The 26,380-nt window shown below is 40.0% G+C and overlaps 1 protein-coding gene across 1 annotated transcript in view; it reads right to left on the reverse strand.

Moving 5' to 3' along the window:
• Nucleotides 1-22,284, reverse strand: part of ntsr1 (neurotensin receptor 1 (high affinity)) — a 106,299-nt gene extending 84,015 nt beyond the window's left edge. The window contains exon 1 of the mRNA XM_079676978.1: nucleotides 21,049-22,284. Within this exon, the coding sequence (XP_079533104.1) occupies nucleotides 21,049-21,717 (669 nt within the window). The 5' untranslated portion in view covers nucleotides 21,718-22,284. The remainder of the gene's footprint in view (nucleotides 1-21,048) is intronic.
• Between the last annotated feature and the right edge of the window lie 4,096 nt (nucleotides 22,285-26,380).

Below are 26,380 nucleotides of genomic sequence, written 5' to 3' on the forward strand. Positions count from 1 at the left end.
ACAGCAGCAGACTTCAGATAATGGTTAATGGTCTTGCCCTCAACAGCTCTACGTCAATTATGGGGTGTCATCATATGCCACCATAAAACACGATGTCGCTGTAACTCCAATGGACATGGTCCGATCGTCCCCGAAACTTCGCTTGTATATCACAGGTCCATGCCTGAACAGCTCTACGCCAAATCTGAGATCTCACCATATGCCGCTTCCATAAAACCCGATGTTGTCGTAACGCCTATGAAAAGGGTCAAAACAGCAGCAGACTTCAGATAATGGTTAATGGTCTTGCCCTCAACAGCTCTACGTCAATTATGGGGTGTCATCATATGCCGCCATAAAATACGATGTCGCTGTAACTCCAATGGACATGGTCCGATCGTCCCCAAAACTTCGCTTGTATATCACAGGTCCATGCCTGAACAGCTCTACGCCAAATCTGAGATCTCACCATATGCCACTTCCATAAAACAGGATGTTGTTGTAACGCCTATGAAAAGGGTCAAAACAGCAGCAGACTTCAGATAATGGTTCATGCTCCAGCCCTCAACATGTCTATGTGCCAATAGTGAGTTTTCCTCAAAAAGCTGTTGCCATGGCAATGCATCCCTCTCAATAAAACACGATATTGCTATAACTCCTACGCAAATGTTCAAAAAGTGCTCAAACTTCACATGTGTGCTAACAGTCCAGCCATGAAGACATCTACAGGACAGTTTTGAGATTTCTTCAAATGCTGTTGCCATGGCAACACAATGCTCGCCATGAAACACGGTTCTCATAACTTCAGTGAAAATGCTCCAAACAGCTTCACAGGTTTGGTAACAATGCAGCCATCAACACATCTAAGCGTATTATTGGGTGTCATCAAATGCCGTTGCCCTGGCGACAGATAATTTGCCATTAAGTTAGTTCAAAAGATTGCAGTTCAAATATTCTGCTGCTTTTCTAAGCATTTTTACTTTATTTTCTTCACACTTTCAAGCCCCCAGTGTTCATGTATAATTTCAATCTAAATTCTTCACTTTCTTCTTACACATTACATTTCAGCATAGCAATTCACCGTCAGCTTTTCAGCATAAAGCATTCCCACTAGCAATTTCTTCAGGAATTGCATTCTCTAGTTGCCTCTGCTGTCCCAGATAATGAATCAATCTTGATTCAGGGGACTGGGAGACGTGTGGGAGTGAATGAAAATAATAACTCTAATGGTAAAATGTCCACGAAGGCTTAGTGAATAACAGAATATTAAAGTGTAATTCCGATTCCGAGAATGACCTCATAGCTTGGTTTTCACTCTGAAATGATGTTCTATTCTGAGACTTTATAAAGACAGGTGTCTGCTTTCCAAATCAAGTCCAATCAATTTTATTTACCACAGGTGAGCTCAAATCAAGGAATAGAGACATCTCAAAGTTAATCAAGATGAACGGGAGGCACCTGAGCTAGTTTTTATAGCAAAGGGTCGGATTATTTATGCAATACTTTGGTTTTATATTTAGCTACATTTAAAAAGAAAAATATATATCCTATTTTGGCTTTGTCACTAAATCTTAAAGTTCAAATAATAAGGCTAAAGTGTTTTAGCCTAAGGCTGCAGTATAACAATTGTGCAAAAACTAATTATCTGTTTAACTCTCATTGGTATATCATCGTTTGTTAGTGTTTTCAGTGTCTAACAAAATGTTCCTTATAATGTGAATCTACTGTAGACTCATCCGTTTCCATAGACCTGTGTCATGCATACATGTATCTTACATTTGTGCATAAAACATTTGATTGGAAATCATTTATGTTGTTGAATGGAGAAATTGTGCCATTTTCTGCATATCACCATTAAACAACTGCTTACAATCACGTTGCAGATTTTCTTGAAAGTTGGATCAAATTAAACACATCCCTTCAACCCTTTATCCTTTTCTCTCTACATCCCAATGTCCATCTGTTCCACCCTCATCCCCCCTCTCTGCATCCTTTGGAGCCTCCTCAATCCCTTCAACTCTTCATCACTTCATCTTTACATCCCTCCCCCCTTGAATTGAATCTGTTGCATTGCATACTTTTTATCTTATTCTAGGTACCGTCTTTGGGTTATTGTATACAGAACTGGCAGAAACCCACCTAAAAAGTAAACCCCCCCTGAAACTCCCACTACCTGCACTTCAGTTCCAGTCTGACATCCCTCCTTCTTCACCCCTTCCCCTTCAATCAATATGTCCTAGAATTAAATCTTCAACCGACATTAAATAATATTGTTGTGGCATGGTCTTTGCAAGTGAATTTAGCCCGTGTATATTGTGTGGGAGTTGGGTCATTAGTTTTTCAATTTCCAGGTCAAACACAAATAACTGTGTACACAAGGAGAAAGAGAAAAATAATTGAAACACAACAAAACACATATTAAAAATAATAATAATCGGTGGACCGGTGAAGCTCCAAATCATCTTCACAAACAACATGACCAGAGGCGAGAGTCCTGACCCAGCAGGAGAGCACTCAGAGAAGCACAGTAAACAGGCTCACAGGTGCACAGGCCGATGGGAGAGCATGCTAAACGCACAGCATGGGATGTATAGATGTACTGGAAACTGCAGTAAGTACTTCACTGCAGTTTGGTCACATGTAGCCTTGAAACAATTTGAAAGTCCTTCAGCTTATCTAATTTCAGGAAAAGTTGTGCTAAAAGCCAAATTCAGAGTTATTTTCCCTTTCCATTAATTTGGCTGAACCGAGACAGGCGGTGACGGAGCAGATTGGAAACTCCAGTTTGTCCTCTTGATCCAGGTCCCGTATGTCTTTAACGGTGTAAGAGACATAGTGACCTGCTGATTGGCAAGCAGTAGGTGGTAAACTGGCTTCATCTTGGTCACGTCCTGCCAAGAATAAGATTTAGCAATACTGTCATTACCTTGATGAACACACACATTCTTTTTAAGAACAAAAAGGGTTTGCATTCAAAATGTTGTCCAATTAAAATTACAAAAGGACCAAAAGGTATACTCTGTATATGCAGATTGGTCCATTTCAGAATAATATAAATGATATGTTTTATAATTATTTATCATTAAAGTGTTCTCAAAAGCTGGTAAAGGTGCAGCTGGTTTTAATGACTTTGTATACTGCAGGGTAGCTTGTGAATTTACTCCAGGTGGAACTAAAGTCTGATTCAACACTTGATTACTTTGCACCACTGGCTCTGGCGTTTCACTTCCTGCAATCTCTAATTTCGGGGAGAACATTTAAAACTGAAAGAACTTGTAACGGTACGTCAACACAGCAGCTTTGAAAAAATCTTGAAAATCTTGGAGCTGGGCGTGTCTGAGAGCTTGGGGATTTTTCGCGAGCAACGCGACCAACAACCAATCACATGAATCTCCCGCCCCCGGCATACAAAGCAAAAAACCCCGGGGATTTTATGCGAGCAATATATATATATATATATATATAAACTCTCCAAACAGGCGAAAACCTACCAGTTTCACACACTGTCTCTGCCACCTCCCTCCATGCCTGGTTCCTCCGGTTTGTATCCCGGTAAATAGTTCTGGTCGTAAAGAACAGGGTGATTTGCTACCGTAATTTCTCGTTTGGAATAGGAGGAAATGAACTGCGGTCTGGCTCTCCCAGTTTGCACGCGGTTTGATTGGCTACTATGGCTAGCGCTTGTACTGTCAGATTTGCATAAACGGGATTTGATTGGCTGACGCTTCCAGCTCAGCTTCAAAAGTTGAACATTGCTTAACTTTTGAATCCTGAAAATCCTGTAAATCCTGTAAATCTTTGCTTCGCTTCCCCAAAATACAGTTCGGCAAAAAGCGAGGCAAAGTGACGTCACTCCCATTCAAAGTCAATGGGCAGAGAAGCGATGGAATATTTTTTTTAAGCTGCTGTGTGGACGTACCGTAAAGGTTTTAAAAGTTCAATATTTTTAAAAGTTTGGCTTTGGCCATTTATAGAAGTTAAAATGGTTTCAGGTTTTCTTCATTATTTATATTTGACATTTAGGCTACAGTCAAGGTGATGCAGTTGAATGTTAGGTAACTGCAGGGGAAGTTAATTTGGGTTTTGACTACTCCTGTTAATCTCCTCCACACTTGCTCTCTGACCTCCTCGTCCTTCCTTACCTTTCACTTCAGTTTTCCCACTCTCACACACAAACACACCTTACCTTCCCTCAGTGTCACTGACTGTTTTCAAAACAGAGTGTTTGGTGACCTTTCATATCAGCAGGAAGTCTCCTAGAGTAGCCTATGTTGCATATTTCATATAACACAATATATTCAAACAAGCATTTCAAAAAATCTTAATGGAGAATGTTTTTCTCCAGTTTTAGCTATACAGAACGGTACATGTCCCTAGACTCAAATGCCCCAGCTTATTAATTGAGCTGCTCTTTACCTCAAGTGGAAACAATACACCAAGTCTAATACGATTCTTATAAGGCAAAAACGTGTGGAAATTGTTTATTCGCTTAAACTGAGTACTTTCTGTCTGGCTCGCGAATGCCAACGGCCTTGATGGAAATATGGGGTGATAACAATTGCTAGCCTTGGCGCTGTCGCTCAGCAGTGATGAATAATGGGAGGCATCAACAACAAAAAAATCACAGAGGAGACATAGAAGGGCCGATATAAGAGGAGACAAAGAAGTGGGAAATATCAGTGTGGTTTTGTAAAGCGGGGGAGAGTAAAAACAGACACTCCAGCAGATTATGGTGCTTGTAATGAAGACACAGAAGACAGACATTAGACACAACGGCTGGCACATTTCCTCTTGCTTTTGTTTCAGTATCTGTAAAGCCGCACCAACCTGACAGATCATCCGCAAAACATCTCACCTAATCACTTCCAATCCTCTCACAACCAAACACCTGGGCTTCTGAGTCGTACGTTGTAAACAAAGCTTGGACCTGCAGAACAGCTTCATTTATCATGGGGAGCCGTGGGGACAGGCTTGTGATCAGTGTGTTGAAAAAGCGTCTTTCTCACTCACAGACTTCATAATGACGCATAGGCTCTACACATCCAGCATGTCCCCTTAATATGCATATTGGGCTATTGTTAACTAATGTTTACTTCCATTATTGTCCTGATTTATCGTAAGGTGCCAGGTCCCAGTTTGTGTCCTTCATGTATTATCATTCATCCAAGTCAAAGCAACTCATTTTTCACCAAATATATGCACCTGACTGGAAGAATACATTTTACAGTACTTACTACGGTGGCCAACAGGTGCAAACGCACTACAATGGTCCAAATCACTTCGAATAGGAGAAACGCGCTGCACTTTCAAAACACAAATGTAAATGATGAAATATCATTGACAACTTGATGAAACATGAGCAGCATTCACTAAAAATGCTGCATAAACTTAACGCTGATAATATTAAAACGCTGCAAATAAAAAAAACACTGTAAGAAGCTCAAAACACTACGAAAACGGGGACACTAAAAAGTGACGCACACAGCTCGGACCGGAGCTCTTGTTGATGTTCGGGGATTATAAAGCTGGTCACTGTTAACAGAGTTAGTCTGTTTCATAATTGTAAGTGTTTTGTCACTATATTTGAAATGACTAGGTTAACTATGTTAGCTATACCTTACAGCAGATCTGATAATATCAGAAGGAATCATGCCATCACATTTTTAAGATAAGCAAATAAAACCTACATTTTACCAGTGACAGTTGGCCAACTTTATGATCCCCGAATGTCAACAAGCGCTCCGGTCCCAGCTGTGTGCGTCACTTTTTAGTGTCCCGTCTCTGTTGTGTTTCAAGCTTCTTGCTGTTTTGTTTTTTTGCAGTTCATTCTTTGTTTGCATCAGTTTTGGCATATTGTATGGCTTTTGAAAGTGCACCGCGTTTTCCCAATGTACAGTAAGTGTTTTGGGTCACTGCAGCGTGTTTGCCCCTGCTGGTCACCGTAGTCAGGAGATTTTAAATAGCTCCATTCAAACCAAAGCAACCAATTTTCCAAGTAATATGTATCTACTTTGAAAAATATATTTTACATTACTTACAGCTCTTTGAAAGAATATCCAAAACTCAATAATAGTGAACTAACTGTTAACAGAAATATGTGTTGGTTCAGTTAGTTCACTGTTAACATATTTCTATATAACAACATGGCTTTCATGTTCTCAGATATTGGCTAGTGTATAGCCTGTGGTAGCCTATTGAGTTCATACTGTGTAGCCTACATGTTCAGAACTGTGCATGGTCTAGGCCAGGGGTGCCCACACTTTTTTGGCTGGTGAGCTACTTTTGAAATGACCAGCTTACCGAGGTCTACCAACCAAAAACAAAATCCCAAATTGCAAGGGTTGCTGAATAACACGTTTTATTTATACATGGGATAACTACAATAGGGCTGCCTGCAACAAACAACTAATTTGATAATCGATGAATCTATAGATTAATGAAACGATTAATGGACTATTCGGACTATTACTGCCTTGCACAATTTCTCAAACGCTCTTATTTAGCCATCAACTTTTAGATTTAGCTTGAGGTTGTTTTAGGCATGTGGAAACTAACAATGAAGACAATAAAGTTGAAAACTTGATTGAAAATACATTTATTATTAAATTAACTTAACAAATTGTGAACAAAATTAACATTGCTTTTTATTTAAATAAAATAAATAATATTTCACATCAAAAGAAACAACAATGTTTTAACAAATCATATTAAATAATCTGATGACATAACTGTAAACAGAATAGCTGAAACGTTAACAAAATAAATAACTGTTACCTCTAATCATCCCATCTAATCTAATCACCCATGTTTGAATAATTGAGTTAACTCCGTGTGTTGCTGCTAGCATACATAAAGGCCCAGATACACCGGCCAGTCACCTGAGAAGTCGCCAATGCCGACACCGACTGTTGCGTCGCCGGACTCTCCTGCGTATTTGCCGACTTTGCGCACTGGAACACACCGCAAATCCGAGCCGAACACGTATGAACTGCGCATGCGTGAGTGGCAATAACTCTCCTTACCAGCAGGCGGCGGTAGTGTGTATTCATCATTCAAAAGAGGCAACAACCGGAACAACCGAAAGACAGAGAAGAAGAACAGACTGTGATATAAACAAACAACAAATTGCATTTTTCTTTCCATTTTCACTCTCGTCCATTGAAAACATGAACGAACAGGAGCTCTATAAACCGATGAGATTAAATAGCCGTCCGTGTGTGTTCCATCTTCCATTTTAAATCATTTGTTTACCTCCCTCACTTCCGTTAATGCTTCTCATACACTGATTCGCTAGCTGAACAGCCAATCAGTGTTATCCCTTTGTCCGACTTCCGGTGGTGTTCCCGACGCCGATTCAACATGTTGAATCGGCAAGAAAAGGCGTCAGGTCGGCAGAAAAGACCCGACGGTGCGGCGCACACCACTCAGAATAAGGCGTGCCCACGCTCATGTTCGGCCCGACTCCCATTTACTGCCGATTTCGGGCCGGTGTATCTGGGCCTTAACACCTGACGTGGAAACGTTACTCGTGGATGGGGCTACAGAGCTACTAGAAAGACAGTCGAACCCGGTGCATTCCTCCGTCTGAATGTGGTGAACTTTTGCTAAATGTTTAGACAAATCACTCGTGTTACCGCCCTTACATGCTAAACACTCTTGGCAACGAGCATTGTCCACCTCAAGACGGGTAACATTTAACCACACCTTGGAGCGCTTCTCTCCGCCATCTCCTCCGTGTGTTGCTGCATGCCATGTAGCAGGCAGCCGCGTGTGTGTTAACTGCCCCGCCCCCTCGCACACAGACGGGATAGAGAGATCTGGTCTGGATTGGAAAGGTCGAAAATACACCGACCATAGATGCATTTGTTTGTCTTTTTGCATGTTAGAAACGAGTTAGCAACACTAAGACTGCGAGATAATGTTTTTGTAGCAATAATACATGACCTTTCTCTTTCTCAACTCGCTACTCGGAGGGAAGTCGCTGTCATATGCCTTGTGAACGCTCCGATAATGCCTCTCAACGTTACCTTTCTTTGGCAGAGCGACGCTTGCTTTACAAATAAGGCAAATAACCTTTGAATGTGACATCACAAAAAAATATTCTTCCTCCCATTCTGTGTGGAAGTGGTATGTCTTTATATTTTTGCGCGGTCCCGCACTCATTTTGTTGTTTGTCTCTTTAACTTAATTTGAGTTTTCTCGGCACTTGACTGATTTTGTATCGCTTTGCATTCTGGGTTAACAGACTGGAAAGCAATAGGTTGCTTTTTCTGTCAATCAAGTAAACTCCTGAATTAAGTGGCAGGGAGGCCAAGGGAGGAGGGATAAAAACCGGTTTTGTCTATTTTAAGTTCTCACTGTTAGCTTAACACTTTTATTCTGAAAATTCGTCACTTCCGGTTAGCATTTAGCATCTGGCGGAATCATACGATTTCAAACCTTGAACCAAGGTGAAATGACCTGTGATGTTGTACACTGAGCACACTGGGATTATCACTCATTTATTGACGCTGAATAATGTTTATTAGGTAATGTTTAAATAACCACAGACACCAGTATGATGTAATTTAGCTACAGAAAAAGGCAGGAATTGCATTGGACCTGCCCCCCGACGACGCCGGCCAAAAGGAGAAGACCTCAGATGACAACAGGAAGAGCAAGCCAAGAATTGACCTCTTCGACCCCCTGACCTGAACTGACCGGTCGTTGGATGTGGAGAGCGCCTCCACTCGCACATTTCATTTTGTACACCACCGCATCTTTTGTGTAATTAAATGCTGTAAACTTTTATAAGCTTCCCTTGACTCTTTTCAGTCTCTCCTGGCTTCAGGGTTCTAGAATTGCTTACAATTTGGCATCCCTGGGTGGGCCTGAAGCAGGATAGAGCTGAGTAGAGGGGAAGGCTGCAAGCTAACTAGCATCACACCAGGCTGCACAAAGGGAGGACAGGCTACAGACTCACTGCTGGAGTTTTTGGCTGGGCCTAAACGAAAGGTGAGACAGTTACCTTACTCTCATCAGTCCCTCAGACCGGGCATGAAGTTCCAAGCTGAGCCACGAGATTTGGCAAGAGCAAAGTGTGAAACTTGAGAGCAGAATCCGCCCTCCATAAAAACAGCGAAGAGACTGTAAAGGAGGAGATGACATGCAAAGCAGTGCAAGAACAGTGGCATGATGTGGGCTGCAGATGTAACTGGGCCAAAGGCTGCCTAAAAGAGTTACAGCGGATGGATTCAAGAGCTGATGGACTGAAGAGAAGACAGAATCAGAGGAGTTGGCATGGTCGATTAGAAGTGAGGAGGCCGGGGTCACAACCAGAGGAGGAGAAAAGGAGAACGGGAATGAGTGAGTTTACACATAAACACACTTATTCACAAACGCACATAAAAGAGACCACATTTAAATAACTTGAATTGACTTGATAAGTACGTGAAGACAAACAGATTTATTAACCATGAATTAATCAATTGGTAAATAAAAAATAGCAGTAAAGGGGTCAAGTAAAATGAGAAAATCACACTGAGGGAGACATGATGGAAATATTCACTCCACTTTAAGCAGTGGGTGTTTTGGAGTACAGAGTAGAACCATAATCTTCAATCTTTTCATCATGTAAACAAATTATTCTTTTAGAGATTTTTATTCACGTGTGAATAAAGTAGTGATCTCATTTGTTACAATATTGATCACCATTAAAAGGATAGTTTTAGGAACCACTCTATAAGACACATCTGTATTTGTATGGATCATGTTAAAGGAAGAGCTAGTGCCAAGCCAAATATAGTATTCCAATCTAAAGTGTTGATTTCTCCATTGTAGCATAGTTATTATCATAGGAGGGCTTTCAGATGGAAATATGAAATGACTTCTGTTTTAAAATCCTTGATAAAGGAGGGAGTAATTGTTACATGTTCGAACACCCAGGCTTCCACACACTGCTAAAGAGTTTTAAATTGTTTTTTAAGTAGACCAGAATTGAAGATAGATGAGCTATGAAATACATAGCAGAGCTACACAGATCCTAGTAATGGTTTGACTCAAGATAATAGTTATGTACGCAAGTCTCTGAATTAGATCTATTAGACATTGTAATACTAATTAGGTGTAAATGAATTGCAGTAGTAGTAGTACTATAAGGAAGTGAGTTTTGTACCAAGTTTCAGGAAAGATGGGAGGCAGAAGTCCAAATGGAAAGTTAGAACCATCTTGAAAATCATAGTTGAAATCGTGAATGAATAAGGAATGGCGCTCCACATATGACATATTTTTGTAGATAAAGGGAACCCGCCTATGCTGAAATACCTCTGAAAAGACTCTGCATAGCACGTCATGGCCAAAAGACCGAGACCAAATTACCTTTGACCCTGACTGACAGTGTGACAAAAGCACTGTCAATGACTGACTCTGGGGTGTACCTGACCAAACCTGACGTGACATCCAGACAGTGTGAGTGTGAATGAATGCCGGAATGTGATCAGTGTAACTGCATGATTCTAAAACAATAACTAACCAAGCATGTTTTTGGACTAACATATTATTTTGGAGCTCCAAGGGAAACGAGAGATTTCCTAAAAATTTCCTAAAAAGGGGAAACCGGACATGTGACCCGTTTCTAATCTACTTGATGATATTTTACTCCCACAGGAGTTGGCGGTTTGCAAATGTAAAACTCAAACTAAAATCTGAAGATTCTGTTTCTTTTGGGCCTGAAAGACGGAGAGAAACACTTATTTTCACTGAAGTGTTTACTTTGGAAATGACAATAATGGATGTCAAATTGTGAATGTTCGCTATGTCCCTAACCAATATTTACCTGAAGGTTGTTTCCCCTCCCCATTACAGGATTTTATTACACATGAGTTCATGTGTAAAAAGGGGGGGGGTGTGTATAATTTATAAAATGTCAACATGGTTGTAAAATTCACAATTTAAATTTGTCTTTTAAGGATTGAAAAAAACTTTCCGCCCCAACCCAGATGTTCAAACTGAGCATTGAAGATAGTTTTAGGATTAACCTGCTCCATATCTAGGGATAATATACTGTTTGGTGAATGTTGACATGTTTCTAATATTGATTGAGTTATAACCGGTAACACAGATGCAGAATCAGTGGCCAAGGGGCTACTGTGAGAGATGTAATTCCAGAATGGAATACCGAAGAAGTTGACCTGTGATAATGAAACAATTTTGTAATATTTCAACAGATATTAAAGTACCTGAGGTTTGAAATGTAGAAAGAAAATATTACAGTTAAGCTAAAACATAGTAATGTAATGAGACGGAATTTAATTTAGACAACATCTTGTAACTAGCCTGGTAAAAGAAGTAAAGGCCATAGACTTTATTGTTTAGGTCATTATGGGGATATACATTTCATTTACATTCATAATAGAAAGACATTTGATGACAGTATGTTGGATTTCTGTATTCATTTTTCAGCTTGATAATAGATAGGTAGAAGCAGTATTACCAGGTACAATCGATGTGATTTCTGCACACGATCCAAGCATAGAATGACGTACCTTACAGGACAGACACACTCAGGAAATCATTCACTCTGACATCATCATGACTTTAGTTGTTTTTGAATCATAATGAAATTGTATTACATAACATTAGTGTGTTTTTACCACAAACAGGAGTAGTTAATTGTTATATTAGATTTGAGAAAGATTACAAGGATTTTATTTAGTTCACCATGAAGATGTTTTTTGTTTGTAACATATGCCAAGTAGTAAGATTCAAATATCAGCAGGTTCTGAATTATTATTCCTCTGTCCCAGAACCAACAAGAATGTGGATGGAGAGAACTATATCTACTGGAGCCAGCAGAGATTCGTAAATTGCACCAGAGACACAGTAAAAGGATGACACAAACAGTTAGATAAAAACAGACCGATAGAATGGCGCTAGACTTGTTTAAATAAAGAGTAATATTTAGCTATTTTTAGATAGTTTAATCCTTCTTGTACTTTGTAAAAGAACAAGTGCCTTTACACCAGATACAGTATGACGATGATTTATGATGTGAAAGGAGGGCGTTAGACGTTTTCCATACCAAGCTAATTGCTGCTATTTTGCGAAGTGACATTAAAGGTTTAAGATAGAAGTTATGCACAAATGAAAAACTTCATATTTATGATGAATATGTATTCTTATTTGTATTTTTTACTTTTATGAGTTATGTACCATGCAATGTTCGGATGAAGAACTCATTGATTTCAATATTATTTACATACCTTAAATGGTATTTAAGGAGGGATTGTTAGAAATTAAAATCAATGTTGATATGGCGTAATTTGAATTAAATACACTATTTGATTTAAATCTGTTTTATTCTGAAAAACCGGAAGTTCTCACTATTAGTTTAACACTTTTATTCTGAAAATTCGTCACTTCCGGTAAGCATTTAGCATCTGGCGGAATCATACGATTTCAAACCTTGAACCAAGGTGAAATTACATGTGAAGTTGTACACAGAGCACACTGGGATTAGCACTCATTTATTGACGCTGAATAATCTTTATTAGGGAATGTTTAAATAACCAGACACCAGAATGATGTAATTTAGCTACAGAAAAAGGCAGGAACTGCATTGGACCCGCCCCCCGACGACGCTGGCCAATAGGAGAAGACCTCAGATGACAACAGGAAGAGCAAGCCAAGAATTGACCTCTTCGACCCCCTGACCTGAACTGACCGGTCGGATGTGGAGAGCGCCTCCACTCGCACATTTCATTTTGTACACCACTGCATCTTTTGTGTAATTAAATGCTGTTAACTTTTATAAGCTTCCCTTGACTCTTTTCAGTCTCTCCTGCCTTCAGGGTTCTATAATTGCTTACAGCACCTCTGGTCTAGGCACACTATAGTATGTTGAAGTTAATGCAAGGTCCCTCACACTAGGCTGTGAGTGGGCGAATGGATTTGAGTATAGGACAGTTGAATCGTTTAGTAAGTACTGATACAGTAGTAAATGAATGGCCCTAATTGCTTATTTTCTCTAATTTTAGATGTATCAAAATATAAAACCGATGGACCAATGCAGCCACATCTTTCAGCCTTTCCGAAAACCCTACAAGGACGGGCAAGAAGATCGTTCCACAGTGAGTGGTTTAAAGAGCATACCTGGCTGGAATATTCCCAATCTAAGGATGCAGCATATTGCTTTGCATGCAGACATTTTGCCCCTACAAATGCCCCTAAGACTGTTTATGCATCTGACAGTGGATATTACAATTGGAAAAAGGCCACTTTTAGGGATAGTGGGTTTAATGTACATGCTAATTCAGAGACACATATTAATGCAATGATCTCATGGGGTGAACACAAAAGAATGGCTGAAACAAACACATCTGTCCAGGGAATGATGGGAGCTGAAAATCAAAAATACATCAAAACCTTGGCTGAAGTTTTGCTGCTCACAGCGACTCAGAATATTGCACAACGTGGACATGATGAAACTGAAACATCAGAAAACAGAGGAAATTTCCTTGAGATATTGAATCTTGTGAGTCGCCATGATCCATTTATTTAAAAAAAGATTGTCACAGGGGCCCAGAAATGCAAAGTACACAAGTAAAATAATTCAAAATGAGATATTAGAATGTTTGGCAGGAATGGTGCTGGAGGGAATTATAAATTAAGTTAAAGCCAGTGAGCATTTTTCCGTTATGGCTGATGAGACAAAAGATGCCAGCAAAAAGGAGCAGATTTCCCTTGTGGTAAGGTACTATTATGATGGTGTGGTACAGGAGAGCTTCCTTGAGTACCTGGAAGTAGAACACTTAGATGCAGGTAGTTTAACCAATAAAATGATTTCCTGCTTGGATAATCTCGTGGGTCAAGGATACGATGGCGCTGCAGTGATGAGTGGAAAATGTTCTGGAGTCCAAGCTAGAGTGAAGCAAGTAGCCAAGTATGCATTCTATATCGACTGCAATGCACACTGTTGAAATCTCGTTCTTGTAGACTGTGTGAAAAACGTACCTAAAGCTGGATGTTTTTTCTCGTTGTTGGAAAAGCTGTATGTGTTCATGTCAGCCTCATATGTGCAGAAAGGAATGTTCAGTGGCCCACCACGGGAACTACAGAGACTCAGCAACATTAGATGGGCCTGCCGCTACATTGCTTGTCGAAACGTCATGGATAGGTTGACTGCAGTAATAAGAGTATTTGAAGAAATCTCAGATTTGCCCAATCCTACCAGGGCTATAGAGGCATGCGGGCTACTTCGTCAAATTGACATTAAGTTCATTGCTCTAATTACAGTGTTCAGAAAGGTCCGAGGTGACACAAAGTTCTTATCAGATATGCTCCAGTCATTGAAAATAGACCTTTGCAAAGCTATTGATCTGATCGAGACCCTCAGGCAGACTTTTGAGGAATATCGCAATGAAGGGGAAAGCTTCAATGAGCTGTGGAATACAGTAATTGAAACATGTGATAATTGCAATATTTCTAAAGTGATCAAGCAGAAAAGAGCCACATAGACAGCAAGCAGACTAGATGATGGTGTAGTCACATCCACACTTGGACAGAGAACCCAAGTTGACAGTAAAGAGGCCTTCAGGGTAAACATATTCCTTCCCATCATAAACTCCATGATTGGTGAGATGGAGAAACGTTTCTGGAAGTCCAACTGTAACATAATGGAGGGAACACAGGCTCTAAATCCGTCAAGCAGCAACTTCTTGAAGGAAGAAATTGCGTTGTTATTTGCAGAAGCTTACGGCTCAGATTTGCCAGATCTGAAGAACGAACTAAATCAGGCAAGATTTATTTTTGAAAGGAACAGGGCAAAGGGAAAAGAGACTCCCACCACTTTGATGGACTTAGTCAAGTTCCTGGATCCTTTTGAGGACGTCCTGTTTGAGCTTTTTCGCTTATGCAAGATTTCTGCTGTTTTGCCAGTGAGTAGTGCTGGGTGTCAGCGTAGCTTCTCAACCTTGAAGCTTGTTAAAACTCACCTGCAGTCAACAATGGCAAGTAAGCGGTTGACACATTTAGCTGTGCTCAGCATTGAGCAACCTGATCTCACCAGAATGCGTGACTCCACCACGACTCCTTAACACCGCATTGCGTGGTGGAGCCACAAACTTTGCTACATTTACGTGTCTGCACCATGCAAACAACCCCAATCTAAAGTGAATGAGGCTCCTTTGTCATGGTGCACAAACGCATTTCTACAACGTCCAGCAGTGAGCTTTTATTGTATAAAACGTTTTTAAAATCGACTTTATAGCTTGTAGTAACTCACGGGAGGCTTATTTTATTTTATTTGTATTCATAATAATTTGTATTTTTCGTTAGAATGTATTATGGCAACCCTGTCTCCTAGAAACGTATTTTGTCCCACGTTACGTTCGTTATGAACGTATCTCAAATACGTTTATTTTCTACATATCTTATAGAAACATTTTCTCCCACATTACGTTTCTTATGAACGTATCTTGAATACGTTTATTTTCTACATATCTTTGCCATTTATTGTCTTGCTTATAATAATGATAATAGTTATTTATAAATATCATTTTAGAGCACACATCTGAAATCAGTAGGCGAGGCTGTAATTTCTCCAGCTGTTACTCTCATGAGCGAGGCAGAACATAATAGTTTTAACGTGCCAAAAAGCTGCTGTGTCGTTTATTGCACCTCAAACATAAAAAAAAAAATCCAGAGTTACTTGTTTCTGGACTTCCTCTAAGAAGAAATGACAGTAACAGAAGATCTCTGTGACGCAAGATGTGGTGTTGTTAATGCGATATGATATCCGAAAACAAATTCAGTTTAGGATGGCCGAAGACACCACACTACCCATAATCCCCAGCTATCGTTTGGGACCAGTGTTGGGTGTAACGCGTTACAAAAGTAACGGAGTTACAGCAATATATAACTTTTTGCTGTAACGAAGTAATGTAACGCATTACTAATGACATTTGGGTAATATATTATCCGTTACAATGCTCAGTAACGCAGTTACAACACATTTTAACCCGAAATGAAATGGTGTTTTGTTGAATGTACTAACATAGCGAGACATTCCGACACCAGAGACAAATTGTGCGGGTAGATTAGTAAACCTGGTGTGTCCATCAGGCTTCGCGTCGGGATCTTCGGGGCAGTTGAATGTTATGCACCCTCTATTCAAAAAAGAGAATGGAGCGAAAAATACAAACAACAAATTGTGTCAGGTGTGCGTGACCTGCTCCGCTGCGTGAAAGTAACTCAAAAGTAACTAAAGTAGTGTAACTCATTACATTTCAGAGACAGTAATATTGTAATGTAACTTATTACTTTCAAAAGACAGTAATAAGTAATATGTAATATATTACATTTTGGAAGTAACTTGCCCAACACTGTTTGGGACTACAGTCCCGTTGACAAACCCCGTGATTAATCTTCAAGCTCTGGGATTGGATGTTGGAGTGGCAGTGCGCCAATTTTACGCAGAGCGTCAAGCTCTTTGAAATAGAACGAAACCACGGCAGACTATTCAAAACTGGACTCGAACGCCCCCCGAGAACTACACATGCTGGCTATTGTGTTTCGCAACATGTTCTCTATGGCACGTCTCTACTGGGAATTCTAGTTTTAAAAGACGTTTTTGTTTTTCCCAAAATTAGAAGTTGACAGTATTAAACTGTTTACAGCCCTGGAGGTTTAGACGATAGGAAACACATTGGTGTGTACAAATTTAAAACATGTAATTACTAAATGGGGGGAAATCACTTGTATCCATAATGGGCAGCATTAATATATACCCACATGACAGCTCATTGTTACTTTTAAATTCTACTCCACTACAATGCAGAGGATAACCTGGTATTTTTACTCCACTACATTTATTTTAGTTACTTTGCATATTCTGATTAATGATGTGAAATATAAAGAACCCTTAAATCAGACTTTAGTTACACCTGAGTAAAGTTCAGGGAAAGTGCCAACAATCAGGAGAGATATTTGATTGTTAGTGCTTGAGAAGACTAAACATTTATCTGCAGATCTCTATAAAGTATATTCATTAATCGTTATTCTCTACTAATAGTTCATTAAAAACTGTATATAATTGCTATTTTGGACATCCCTTTCAAGATTTCAAGGTTTATTGACATATCATATACACAACTACGGTGTAGTTATGCAATGAATGAAAAACTTGGGTCGCAGGTTCCTCAACAGTGCATTACAAGAAATCTATCAATATGTGTGTATACCTCCACCATTAGACTGTCATATTCTGCACATTTCTTATACTATCTACATACATAAGAGTATAATTAATGTGTATAATATCAGTTAAAATAAGTGCTTCAACATAGTTAACATTGCAGGAAAGCAATATATTAGACGTACTTTGTCAGGCTTAATATTTATCTGTAGATAGATACCCCCAAAGCTTTTTTCTTATTTGAAAGAAGACCTTAACCTAAAGTATTCTTAATGTGTTAATAAAGGTTAATTAGTCTGTTTTGCACATCCTCATATTAATATCTTTGTACATCCAGCACTAAAACTGTTCTATTGTAGAGATCACTTACAGTGATTTTTTATATTCTATATTTCTATCATTGACCTTCTACTTTCCCCCTATTAAAGTATGTACTCTTAATATTTTTTTCATCAAATAACATTATTCAACAAAAATAACATTATTCAACAAAAATAATTCAATAACGTGCTTTAACCACTAGGCGGTGCACACAAGGTACACACAGCATACTAATAATAACTTTGTATTATTAGTGTAGGACACTTATGTATGTATAACATCTGAAGATATTTAGTTTTATTCATGTTTTTACATTATTTTACAGGACATTGCAATACTATTTCTCATGTTTTACTTCTTTTACATTAATATTATATATATATATATATATATATATATATATATATATATATATATATATTAGGGCCGGGACTTTAACGCGTTAATTAAGATTAATTAATTACACAAAAATTAACGCATTTTAATCGCACTTATTTTTGCACCGCGGAACGTTTCTCACTGGATGAGTTTCAGGGGTACCGATTATACTGGAGCACCAACTAACGTTCATGACTTCAAACAACAACAAACCACAGTGAACAATAGTCAAACATGAACGAAGAAGCTGATGAGACCGCTTTGGTTGGCCCCGTGGATGGGACATTTTGTTTTAAAAATGGAAGCATCGATAAGAGCACGGTTGTTTGCAAATTATGCAAAAAGGAATTTGCATATCACCGCAGCACATCAAGCCTCAAGTATCATCTCAATGCAAAACATATAGCAGCTAGCGTGGAGGCTAGCGTGGACGTTAGCCCGACTCGGAGTACAAGGACCCACACCCAATTCGCGTTGATCAAACAGTGGCCTATGCAACAGAGAGATTTTATTTTTCATCAGGATATTGGAAGAATAGGAGCGATTGAGGTCAATCACTGGCACTTTTTTATTTTATTTTAAATGGTACACTTTATGTTGAACTATTTATTACATTGTTGGTGCAACTGGCACTTTATGTTGAACTGTTTATTGTTTTGGCCAAGGTTATTGAGAGAGTTGGACTGAAATTGATTAGATTTTTTAAATCAACTGTTGGTAAATCAACAAAGTCTGTTATGGCCTCTGAAGCAACAGAGAGATGTTTTCTAATAGTCAGGGTTTCCAATGTTCTGAATGTACTTGAAAGTATTGTGTTTACTTAAAAAACAAAGTGTTATAGTTTACAGAAGGTCTACCTACCTATAGGCTACCTGAATCTCTGAAATGTACTATATTCCTAAATATGCTATTGCTACACTTTATGGCAAAAATTGCACTTTTCTGTTGGTCTTTGTTAAGTACCACCTTGAAAAAAAGAAACAATGTTTTGTTGCTTAAGCTTATGTATTCAGTCATTATTCAATGGTATACTAAAATCCATGTGAAAAAAATTGCTTCTCACTGTTCTCAGGTCAAATATTTATATGTGATTAAAAATGCGATTAATTGCGATTCATTAATTACAAAGCCTGTAATTAATTAGATTAATCTTTTTAATCGAGTCCCGGCCCTAATATATATATATATATATATTAATATCTGATTTGTAAAACATCACAGGCAGAAAGGTATATCCGTCATTTAATGGTAAGCTATTGAAATTGTGATTCCATTGATGTGTCTCCCATCACCCAAATCCCCTGACTATTCTCTCAACTCAGTATTTACATTCTTATATTCAAAGAAAATCAGTAATATCTTTAAAAACGTGCATTGCGGCTAAAACATCCAATCAGCGAGCTGAGAGTCTTTCCTACGTCTGTTTCCGGTATTGTTCCTGTAATGAGAGTTAACATTCATGCTACATTGAAGGGTGGAATTGACTACACATCTTCAGAACCATAATTTGCTTCAGATATAACTCATAGCAAATAAAGTATACAAATATAAGTAATAAAAAGATAAAACACTGGCATGTAATTTACGTTAGAATAAATAGAATGGTTTTGAATAATAGGAGAGTAAAATCTACGTCACGTTACAGCCCCGCCCACTTTTGGGGAAACCAACGCTGTCATTTGAACGGCGATCAAGCCTGAAGCCACAGAGCTCTTCTTTTACTGTCCTTTCTTCTTAGAGGAAGTACAGAAACAAGTAACTCTGGATTTGTTTTAATGTTTGAGGTGCAATAAACGACACAGCAGCTTAATTCACTTCGAAGCACCACTAGATTGGGGTTGCTTGCGTGGTGCAGACACACGTAAATGTAGCAAAGCTCGTGACTCCACCACGCAATGCAGTGTTGAGGAGTCGTGGTGGAGTCACGCATTCTGGTGAGATCAGGTTGCATTGAGAGTGAGCGTGCAAAGGCACTGGACCTAGATATTTTTGTTAAACGCTTTGCTGGACAGCATGATAACCGGCGCATTAAATTGGCTTAATCTTTGTATACTGTACTTTGTGCAAATGTATAAATATATATATATGATAGGAGATAGCAGCTGCTGGTGGTGAAGTCTGGAAGTAGAGCAGGCTGGCCTCTGCTGGGCTGCACACTATCATAACACTGGATATTACTAATAGTTCACAACTGCACATTGGGGGCTTGCACAACCAGTAGAAAGGAATTAATTGCATTACTAAACTAGGCTAAATGTAGACTTACTTAAGTACATTTCTGAGATTCACACATTACATCCACTCTTTTAAAGGCTCCCAAACACAACCCCCTACTGGAAAAACTGGACCACACACACACACACACACACACACACACACACACACACACACACACACACACACACACACACACACACACACACACACACACACACACACACACACACACACACACACACACACACACACACACACACACACACACACACACACACACACACACACACACACACACACACACACACACACACACACACACACAGTATGTGCGGGGGTTTCTTCAAATGACTACAAATTAAGATTTTACCAACAACAAAATATGATACTGTGCTTCAGGGGAGGAAGGTAAATTAGTAAATGTAATTGCAAGTACTGTAGGCTACTTTAAAAACGAATTGAATGTGCTTGTATTAAATCAATGTATTATACATAACTTTAGTAACTACTAATTTGGCAGATTAATATTAGTGAGTGAGTGAGTGAGTGAGTGAGTGAGTGAGTGAGTGAGTGAGTGTGTGTGTGTGTGAGAAAGTTGAATACCTCTATTAAAAACCGTAAAACTAATTGTTGAACGTTTTTATTGCATGCAAGGACTGGGTTAAGTGTTCAACATAAGTTGATTTTACATTGTCTTATTATGTGATTCACATACATACAAATCACCAGAGAATGCAGAAAATGAAGTCTCTGAAGTTGAAATATGTTTGGGGGAGATAACATGTGCCCCCCAGCTGGAACCTCATGCCACCCTTTCGCACCCCGTATAACTTTCTACTGCCCCTGCTTTAGGGACGTGTGGCTCGGAACAACAGATTCATATTCATAATTTCCCCTTGAATTAGCCCAGATGTGGTAAGAGCGACTATGAATAAATCCGCGCGTAAAACCAAAACACACACACGCAGCGATATGACACCTACCTGGAGCACGGTCTTGATGGTGACAGGGGACACAATAGAGGTGCATATATTCTCTCCTTTACGCATCACCTGGCCCATGACGAAGATCATCGGCGTGGCGAGCGCGAAGGACGCGAGCCACATGGCACTAATGAGCTTCTTGGTGCGGCTGCGGGACATAATGCTCTTGGCTTTGAACGGGTGGCAGATGGCCATATAGCGCTCCACGCTCAGGCTGGTGATGTTGAGCGCAGTGGCGTAGGAGCAGCTGTTCCGCAGGAAGTAGTAACCCCGGCACACCGCGTCCCCGAACACCCACGGGTGGTGGAACCAGATGAAGTTGTAGAGCTCGATAGGCATGGAGAGGACCAGGATGAGCAGGTCGGAGACGGCGAGGCTGGCCAGGTGGTAGTGCACGGTGCTCTGGAGGTTCTGCAAGGTCTTTCTGCTGAGCAGCGTGTAGAGAGTGATGGAGTTCCCCAGAGAGCCCACAGCGAACAGAGCAGCGTATATGACAGTGACTATCACCCTGGAGTAAACATCGGTATTCACTTCCAAGTCTTCCTCCTCCGTGTTGGAAGCGGCGGTGCTGATTCCATAGGGGCTGTTTCCAAACAAGGAGTTATTCCCAAAGAGTCGCTGCTCCAGGGCGACAAAGTCGCGCCCTGCCAGCGTGCCGTTTAAATCCATTATCCCTCTGTGCGTGAGAACATGGGAACAGAGAGTATGAGTGTTAAAAGTGAGTGGAAATATGTTGCTGGTGCACCAAGTGCGGAGAGGTTCAGTGTGGGGAAACTTGGAGGACAGCGGTTTCTATATCCGGCACCACGGGAGGCGCGCTCCTATTGGATCCGCTGCAATGACGCACACTCATTCAGAAAGGAGCCCGTTCAGATTCACCTTGGAACACTAAAGAAATAAAAAATCACACTTCCTGAGGGACATTTATTTTCACTCTCTGTTTGCCTGTCAAGGCTTCTCTCTCTCCTGCTCTCTCACTCGCACAAGAAGTAATGTTATAGGCACAGATGGAAGAAGTATCCAGATGCTTTACTTGATACATTAATGTCAAAATACTTCATTACAAGCAAAAGTCATACAATCAAAATCGTACTTAAGTAAGTCCAAAGGTGTTATCAGCAAAATGTACTTAAAGTATAAAAAGTCAAAGTTATCATTGTGCAGAAATATTGCCTTTATGTGTGTGTATAATTATATTCTGATGTGACACTACTTGCATCAAGTACCGTTTTTCTATTAAAGACAAACCCAGTTTGGATTTAATTTTTGTAAAATATTATTGTGAATTAAAAGAGTTATTCCACTAGGATCATTTTTAGAGATGCATTTGGAGTGTCACAGTGCAATGGAGTGGAGTACAAATACATTATTTCCCTTTTCAATGTAGTGGGCGTAGCTGGAAATTCTGGGCCCCATGAAAGAATCTATTTGTGGGGCCCCAATCCATGCGAGTGCGCGTTAGCGCGCACGCTAAAATAAATGTGGACATTTATTTAATGATGAAAACGCATAATATGGTTTTTACCTATACATTCAGATCAGCAGTTCAGCACCTGAACTGTTGGTGGTTGAGCCTAGTAAAGGATGTCGCATTGCGTTCATCTTCAATGAATGGACCAATGCAATAGTCTACCAAAGAACCTTGAGTCGCACTAGCTAGGCATATTTCCCTCTATTCTTGTGACAATGTTTTTTATGATACTCAACATACAAAAGATGTTACTTGTCCTGTCTCTCTGTAATCCCATCTCCAACACAAATAGTCTACTCAAGCACACTATTAGGTTGACAGACACTTACATTTTGATGTGCTCTGTAGTATAAGTTTGTTTCCTGCTTGGATATACCTTTTACGAAGCAGATTTTGAACGTTCGCCGTCAGAGCACTAGCTTTTTTGCTGTAGCGGCCGGCTTGCTGCCTTTCTCAGCAGAGTGCTAAAGCCCTACCTGTTACACGCGCAAGTGATTTGAGGAGGCGCGAGTGACAAGTGTTGAGCTATTGGTGGGGACAATTCAGGATTCATTGATACTGGTGGGGTCATGACCTTGCGTCCACCCCCTAAACGACACGATGAAACCCAACCTCGAAAACCCTGTTGAAGTTAATGAACTGTAATGGACTGCAAGAAATCAACATGCATTGACTATCAACTTTATCTTCTGTCTATTTAATTGAAAATTACACCCAATACAGGAATGAACAAACAAAACATCTCAACATTGTTTGACTTATTAAATTAAGATTTGAACAACACAAGGACAAAAGTATAAATTAACTGAAGATTTGAACACAATTATAAAACAATAAACTCTCAGGACATGAACACACTTAAAGCAAACAATGAAAAATGGAGTGCTAGAGGACTATGCATCAGATAGTAATTGTTCACAATGTGGGCTTTAGCCTGTCAGCTTACTATAGGGAAACGTCCCACAATCCTGTCATAGACTGGATTTTTATCCCTAAATCCCGAACGCCTATCGCCGGACCTTATTGGTGGCAAAATCTTTTACGAGCTCTTTGAAATCAAGTGACAGAGCCAGCTTGCTTTCAATCGATAACATTGCAAGGCTGTTCAACCTCTCTTGCGACATGGTAGATCTTAAATAGCTCTTGATAAGTTTCAACTTACTAAATGATCTTTCACCACCAGCTACGGTAACTGGGAGCGTCAAGAAAATTCTGAGGGCAATGCAAACGTCTCCAAAAATGCTCTGGAGTTCCATCTTGTATATTGCATTCAGTAGATCAAGAGAGCTACAATCAGGGGGGAAAGTGGCAGAAAATATTTTATTGAGATGCCTTATCTCACTCTCAAACTGATCTGTGAGATCCTATGAGTATTTCTCCCTCAGTGGCTGACACACAGAAGCCATGACACTGTCACTCAACTTCCCAATTTGAAGTATGGCAGCAAATTCTTCAACAATATTTGCTGTTGTTTGGAACCGAGTGTCCAAGTCACTTATGATCTGGTCCATGGCAGTGAAAAACACAGTGTTACGTAATGTTGTTTCTGGCCTATCCTCCTGACCTGTTCCTTCAGCAGTTTCATCATGAAACCTCTTCCTCCTCCTCTCACGGCAAAGTTCTTTTTTGAAATGAGGTGGAACCTCTATTTCCTTAGCTACCATTGATGCCTCAGACAGAATAGCATCCAATCCATTTCTGAGAGTCTGCATCTCATCTCTTAGTGCAGCAACATTACCTGCCTCCACCTCTATTGAGATTTTCCCTGACTGGAGTATCACATTTCTGTCATCAATAGATTGCAATACTTTCACCCAAATGGTGAGAAGGACAATGGCATCAAATGATATGAGGTAGTTCCTGAGACCAACAGCTTCAGATCTGGCCTCACCTGTGAGACTGCATGAGCTCAGTATGGTAGCAAGGGCTTCAATGACACCAGGTAGGTGCTTTGCTACAGGTTTCACAGCATCAATTATCGCACTCCAGCGAGTGTCAGATAGCCTATGTACAGAGCAACCTGTTTTCTTTTTGTATATAGACCAACGAGATGGACTGGCACTTACAAATGTGTAGAGGCGGTTAATGTAACCAAAAAAGTTGGACACTTCAGGGCTCGATTCTGAAGATTATTCTTTTTCAGTATTTGGGATTGGACTCCCTTGATTTTCCCTGACCTATTCACCCCATTATCATACCCTTGCCCCCTGCAATCACTAATGTCTATCCCTAGATCCAGAAGCACTCTCTCCATCATGCCTGCTATTTCACATCCTGTTTTTCCGTTGAAATCTTTGAATTCAATAAATCTTTCAGTGATCTCCCATTCGCCTGTGTCTTCATTATAATGTACATATCTTATGAGCACAACATTTTGCTCGGTGTGGGAAATGTCAGGCGTTGCATCACAAATGATTCCAAAGTATATGGCATCCTCCCTTTCCATCAGAATGGTTTTTAAAACCTTTCCCCCACACAATTCAATAAACTCGTTCTGGATGTCTGGGCTCCGATAATGAGTTAGCTGGCTTCCTTTTTTGGATGTCCTGATTTTGTCTAAGTGGTCTTTCAAGAGTGGATCATATCGTGACAAAAGTTCTAGCGTACCTACACAATTTCCATTGTGGACATCGCCCAAAGCATGCGTTTTACCTCGGAAAGCTAAATTCCTCGTTGCCAAGTGCAGAGTGACATCAAGGAGTCTCTGCAAGATAGCTTTGTTTTTCTCAATTTCAGACTGTAGCTCTCTCTGCAACTGATGATCAACGCCACATGCAGTCATAACCGAACACTGTAGGTGTTTCCATCGCAAATAACAGTCCCTGTGATTCCTACTTGTTTCATGGCTTGGGAATTTATCATACATGTGACGCCACTCGACGTCACACATCTTGTATCCCTGGTCACTACTCAAAGCACTAAGAGAGGGTATTTTTTGCTCCTTGGAGAAAAGAACACATGGTATGCAGAACAGTGCATTTGCACTTTCACTGTGAATCAACCAGTCCCTTTTCACTTTTCCCCTACCCTTATCTGCTTTGGTGTATTTCAAGTAATCTGGAAATCTCTTTCCCTTTGAATCATGTGGAAATTCTTGATCTGTTTCTCGCATTGCTAATTTCTTTACAATAGTTGCCCTGTCCTTGTCACTCATCCTAGCTGGGAACAACCCTGGGTCAAGTGATAGCAGATCTTCTACCTCAGACACCACTACAGGTGGCTCAGTATCTGTGGCATCCTGTGTCGGAGCCTCACTTTGTCCCTGACATTGACTGTCCATAGCTGCTTCCTCCTCATCTGTGCTGCTTTCATGGTCCTCGACCTCTTCTTGTACTGGTACTTCTGCCTCTTCACCTCTGCTCTGCTCGTTGGCTGCCTTGCTCGAGGGCCCTGGCTCTAGAGTATCCATAGTGTACATAATTTATAAAATGCCCTATAATAGATATAACACAGTACAGCTCGAGCTCTCTCTTAATTGTTATAATAATAATAATAATAATAATAATCATTTGTATAGATATTTTCCAATTGCTCAAATCTAGCTATAGCTACTGTAACAACCTCAATTTAATGTGCAAGTGGTCAATGGTATTGCAATTACTGGAAGAACTAGAGCAGGGGTCGGCAACCTTTTTCATATGAAGTGCCATTTCAAAAAAAAATGTTTATCAGCGTGCCAATGATCGAGAATTATCAACAGGGGGGGGGGGGTTGAGGAGCTTGACGCTCGTCAACTATCAGCCTCGCTGCGGGGAAGCAGCGTGTGGACATGTCCGCGCAACTTACATCATGCCGAATTCAACAAACACATTTAAACAATTGGTTTAAATGGCATAATAATAAGGGCGATCGTCCGTTCTG

The sequence above is a fragment of the Notothenia rossii genome (assembly GCF_949606895.1).
Source record: "Notothenia rossii genome assembly, chromosome: 4".
NCBI classification, from domain to species: Eukaryota; Metazoa; Chordata; class Actinopteri; order Perciformes; family Nototheniidae; genus Notothenia; species Notothenia rossii.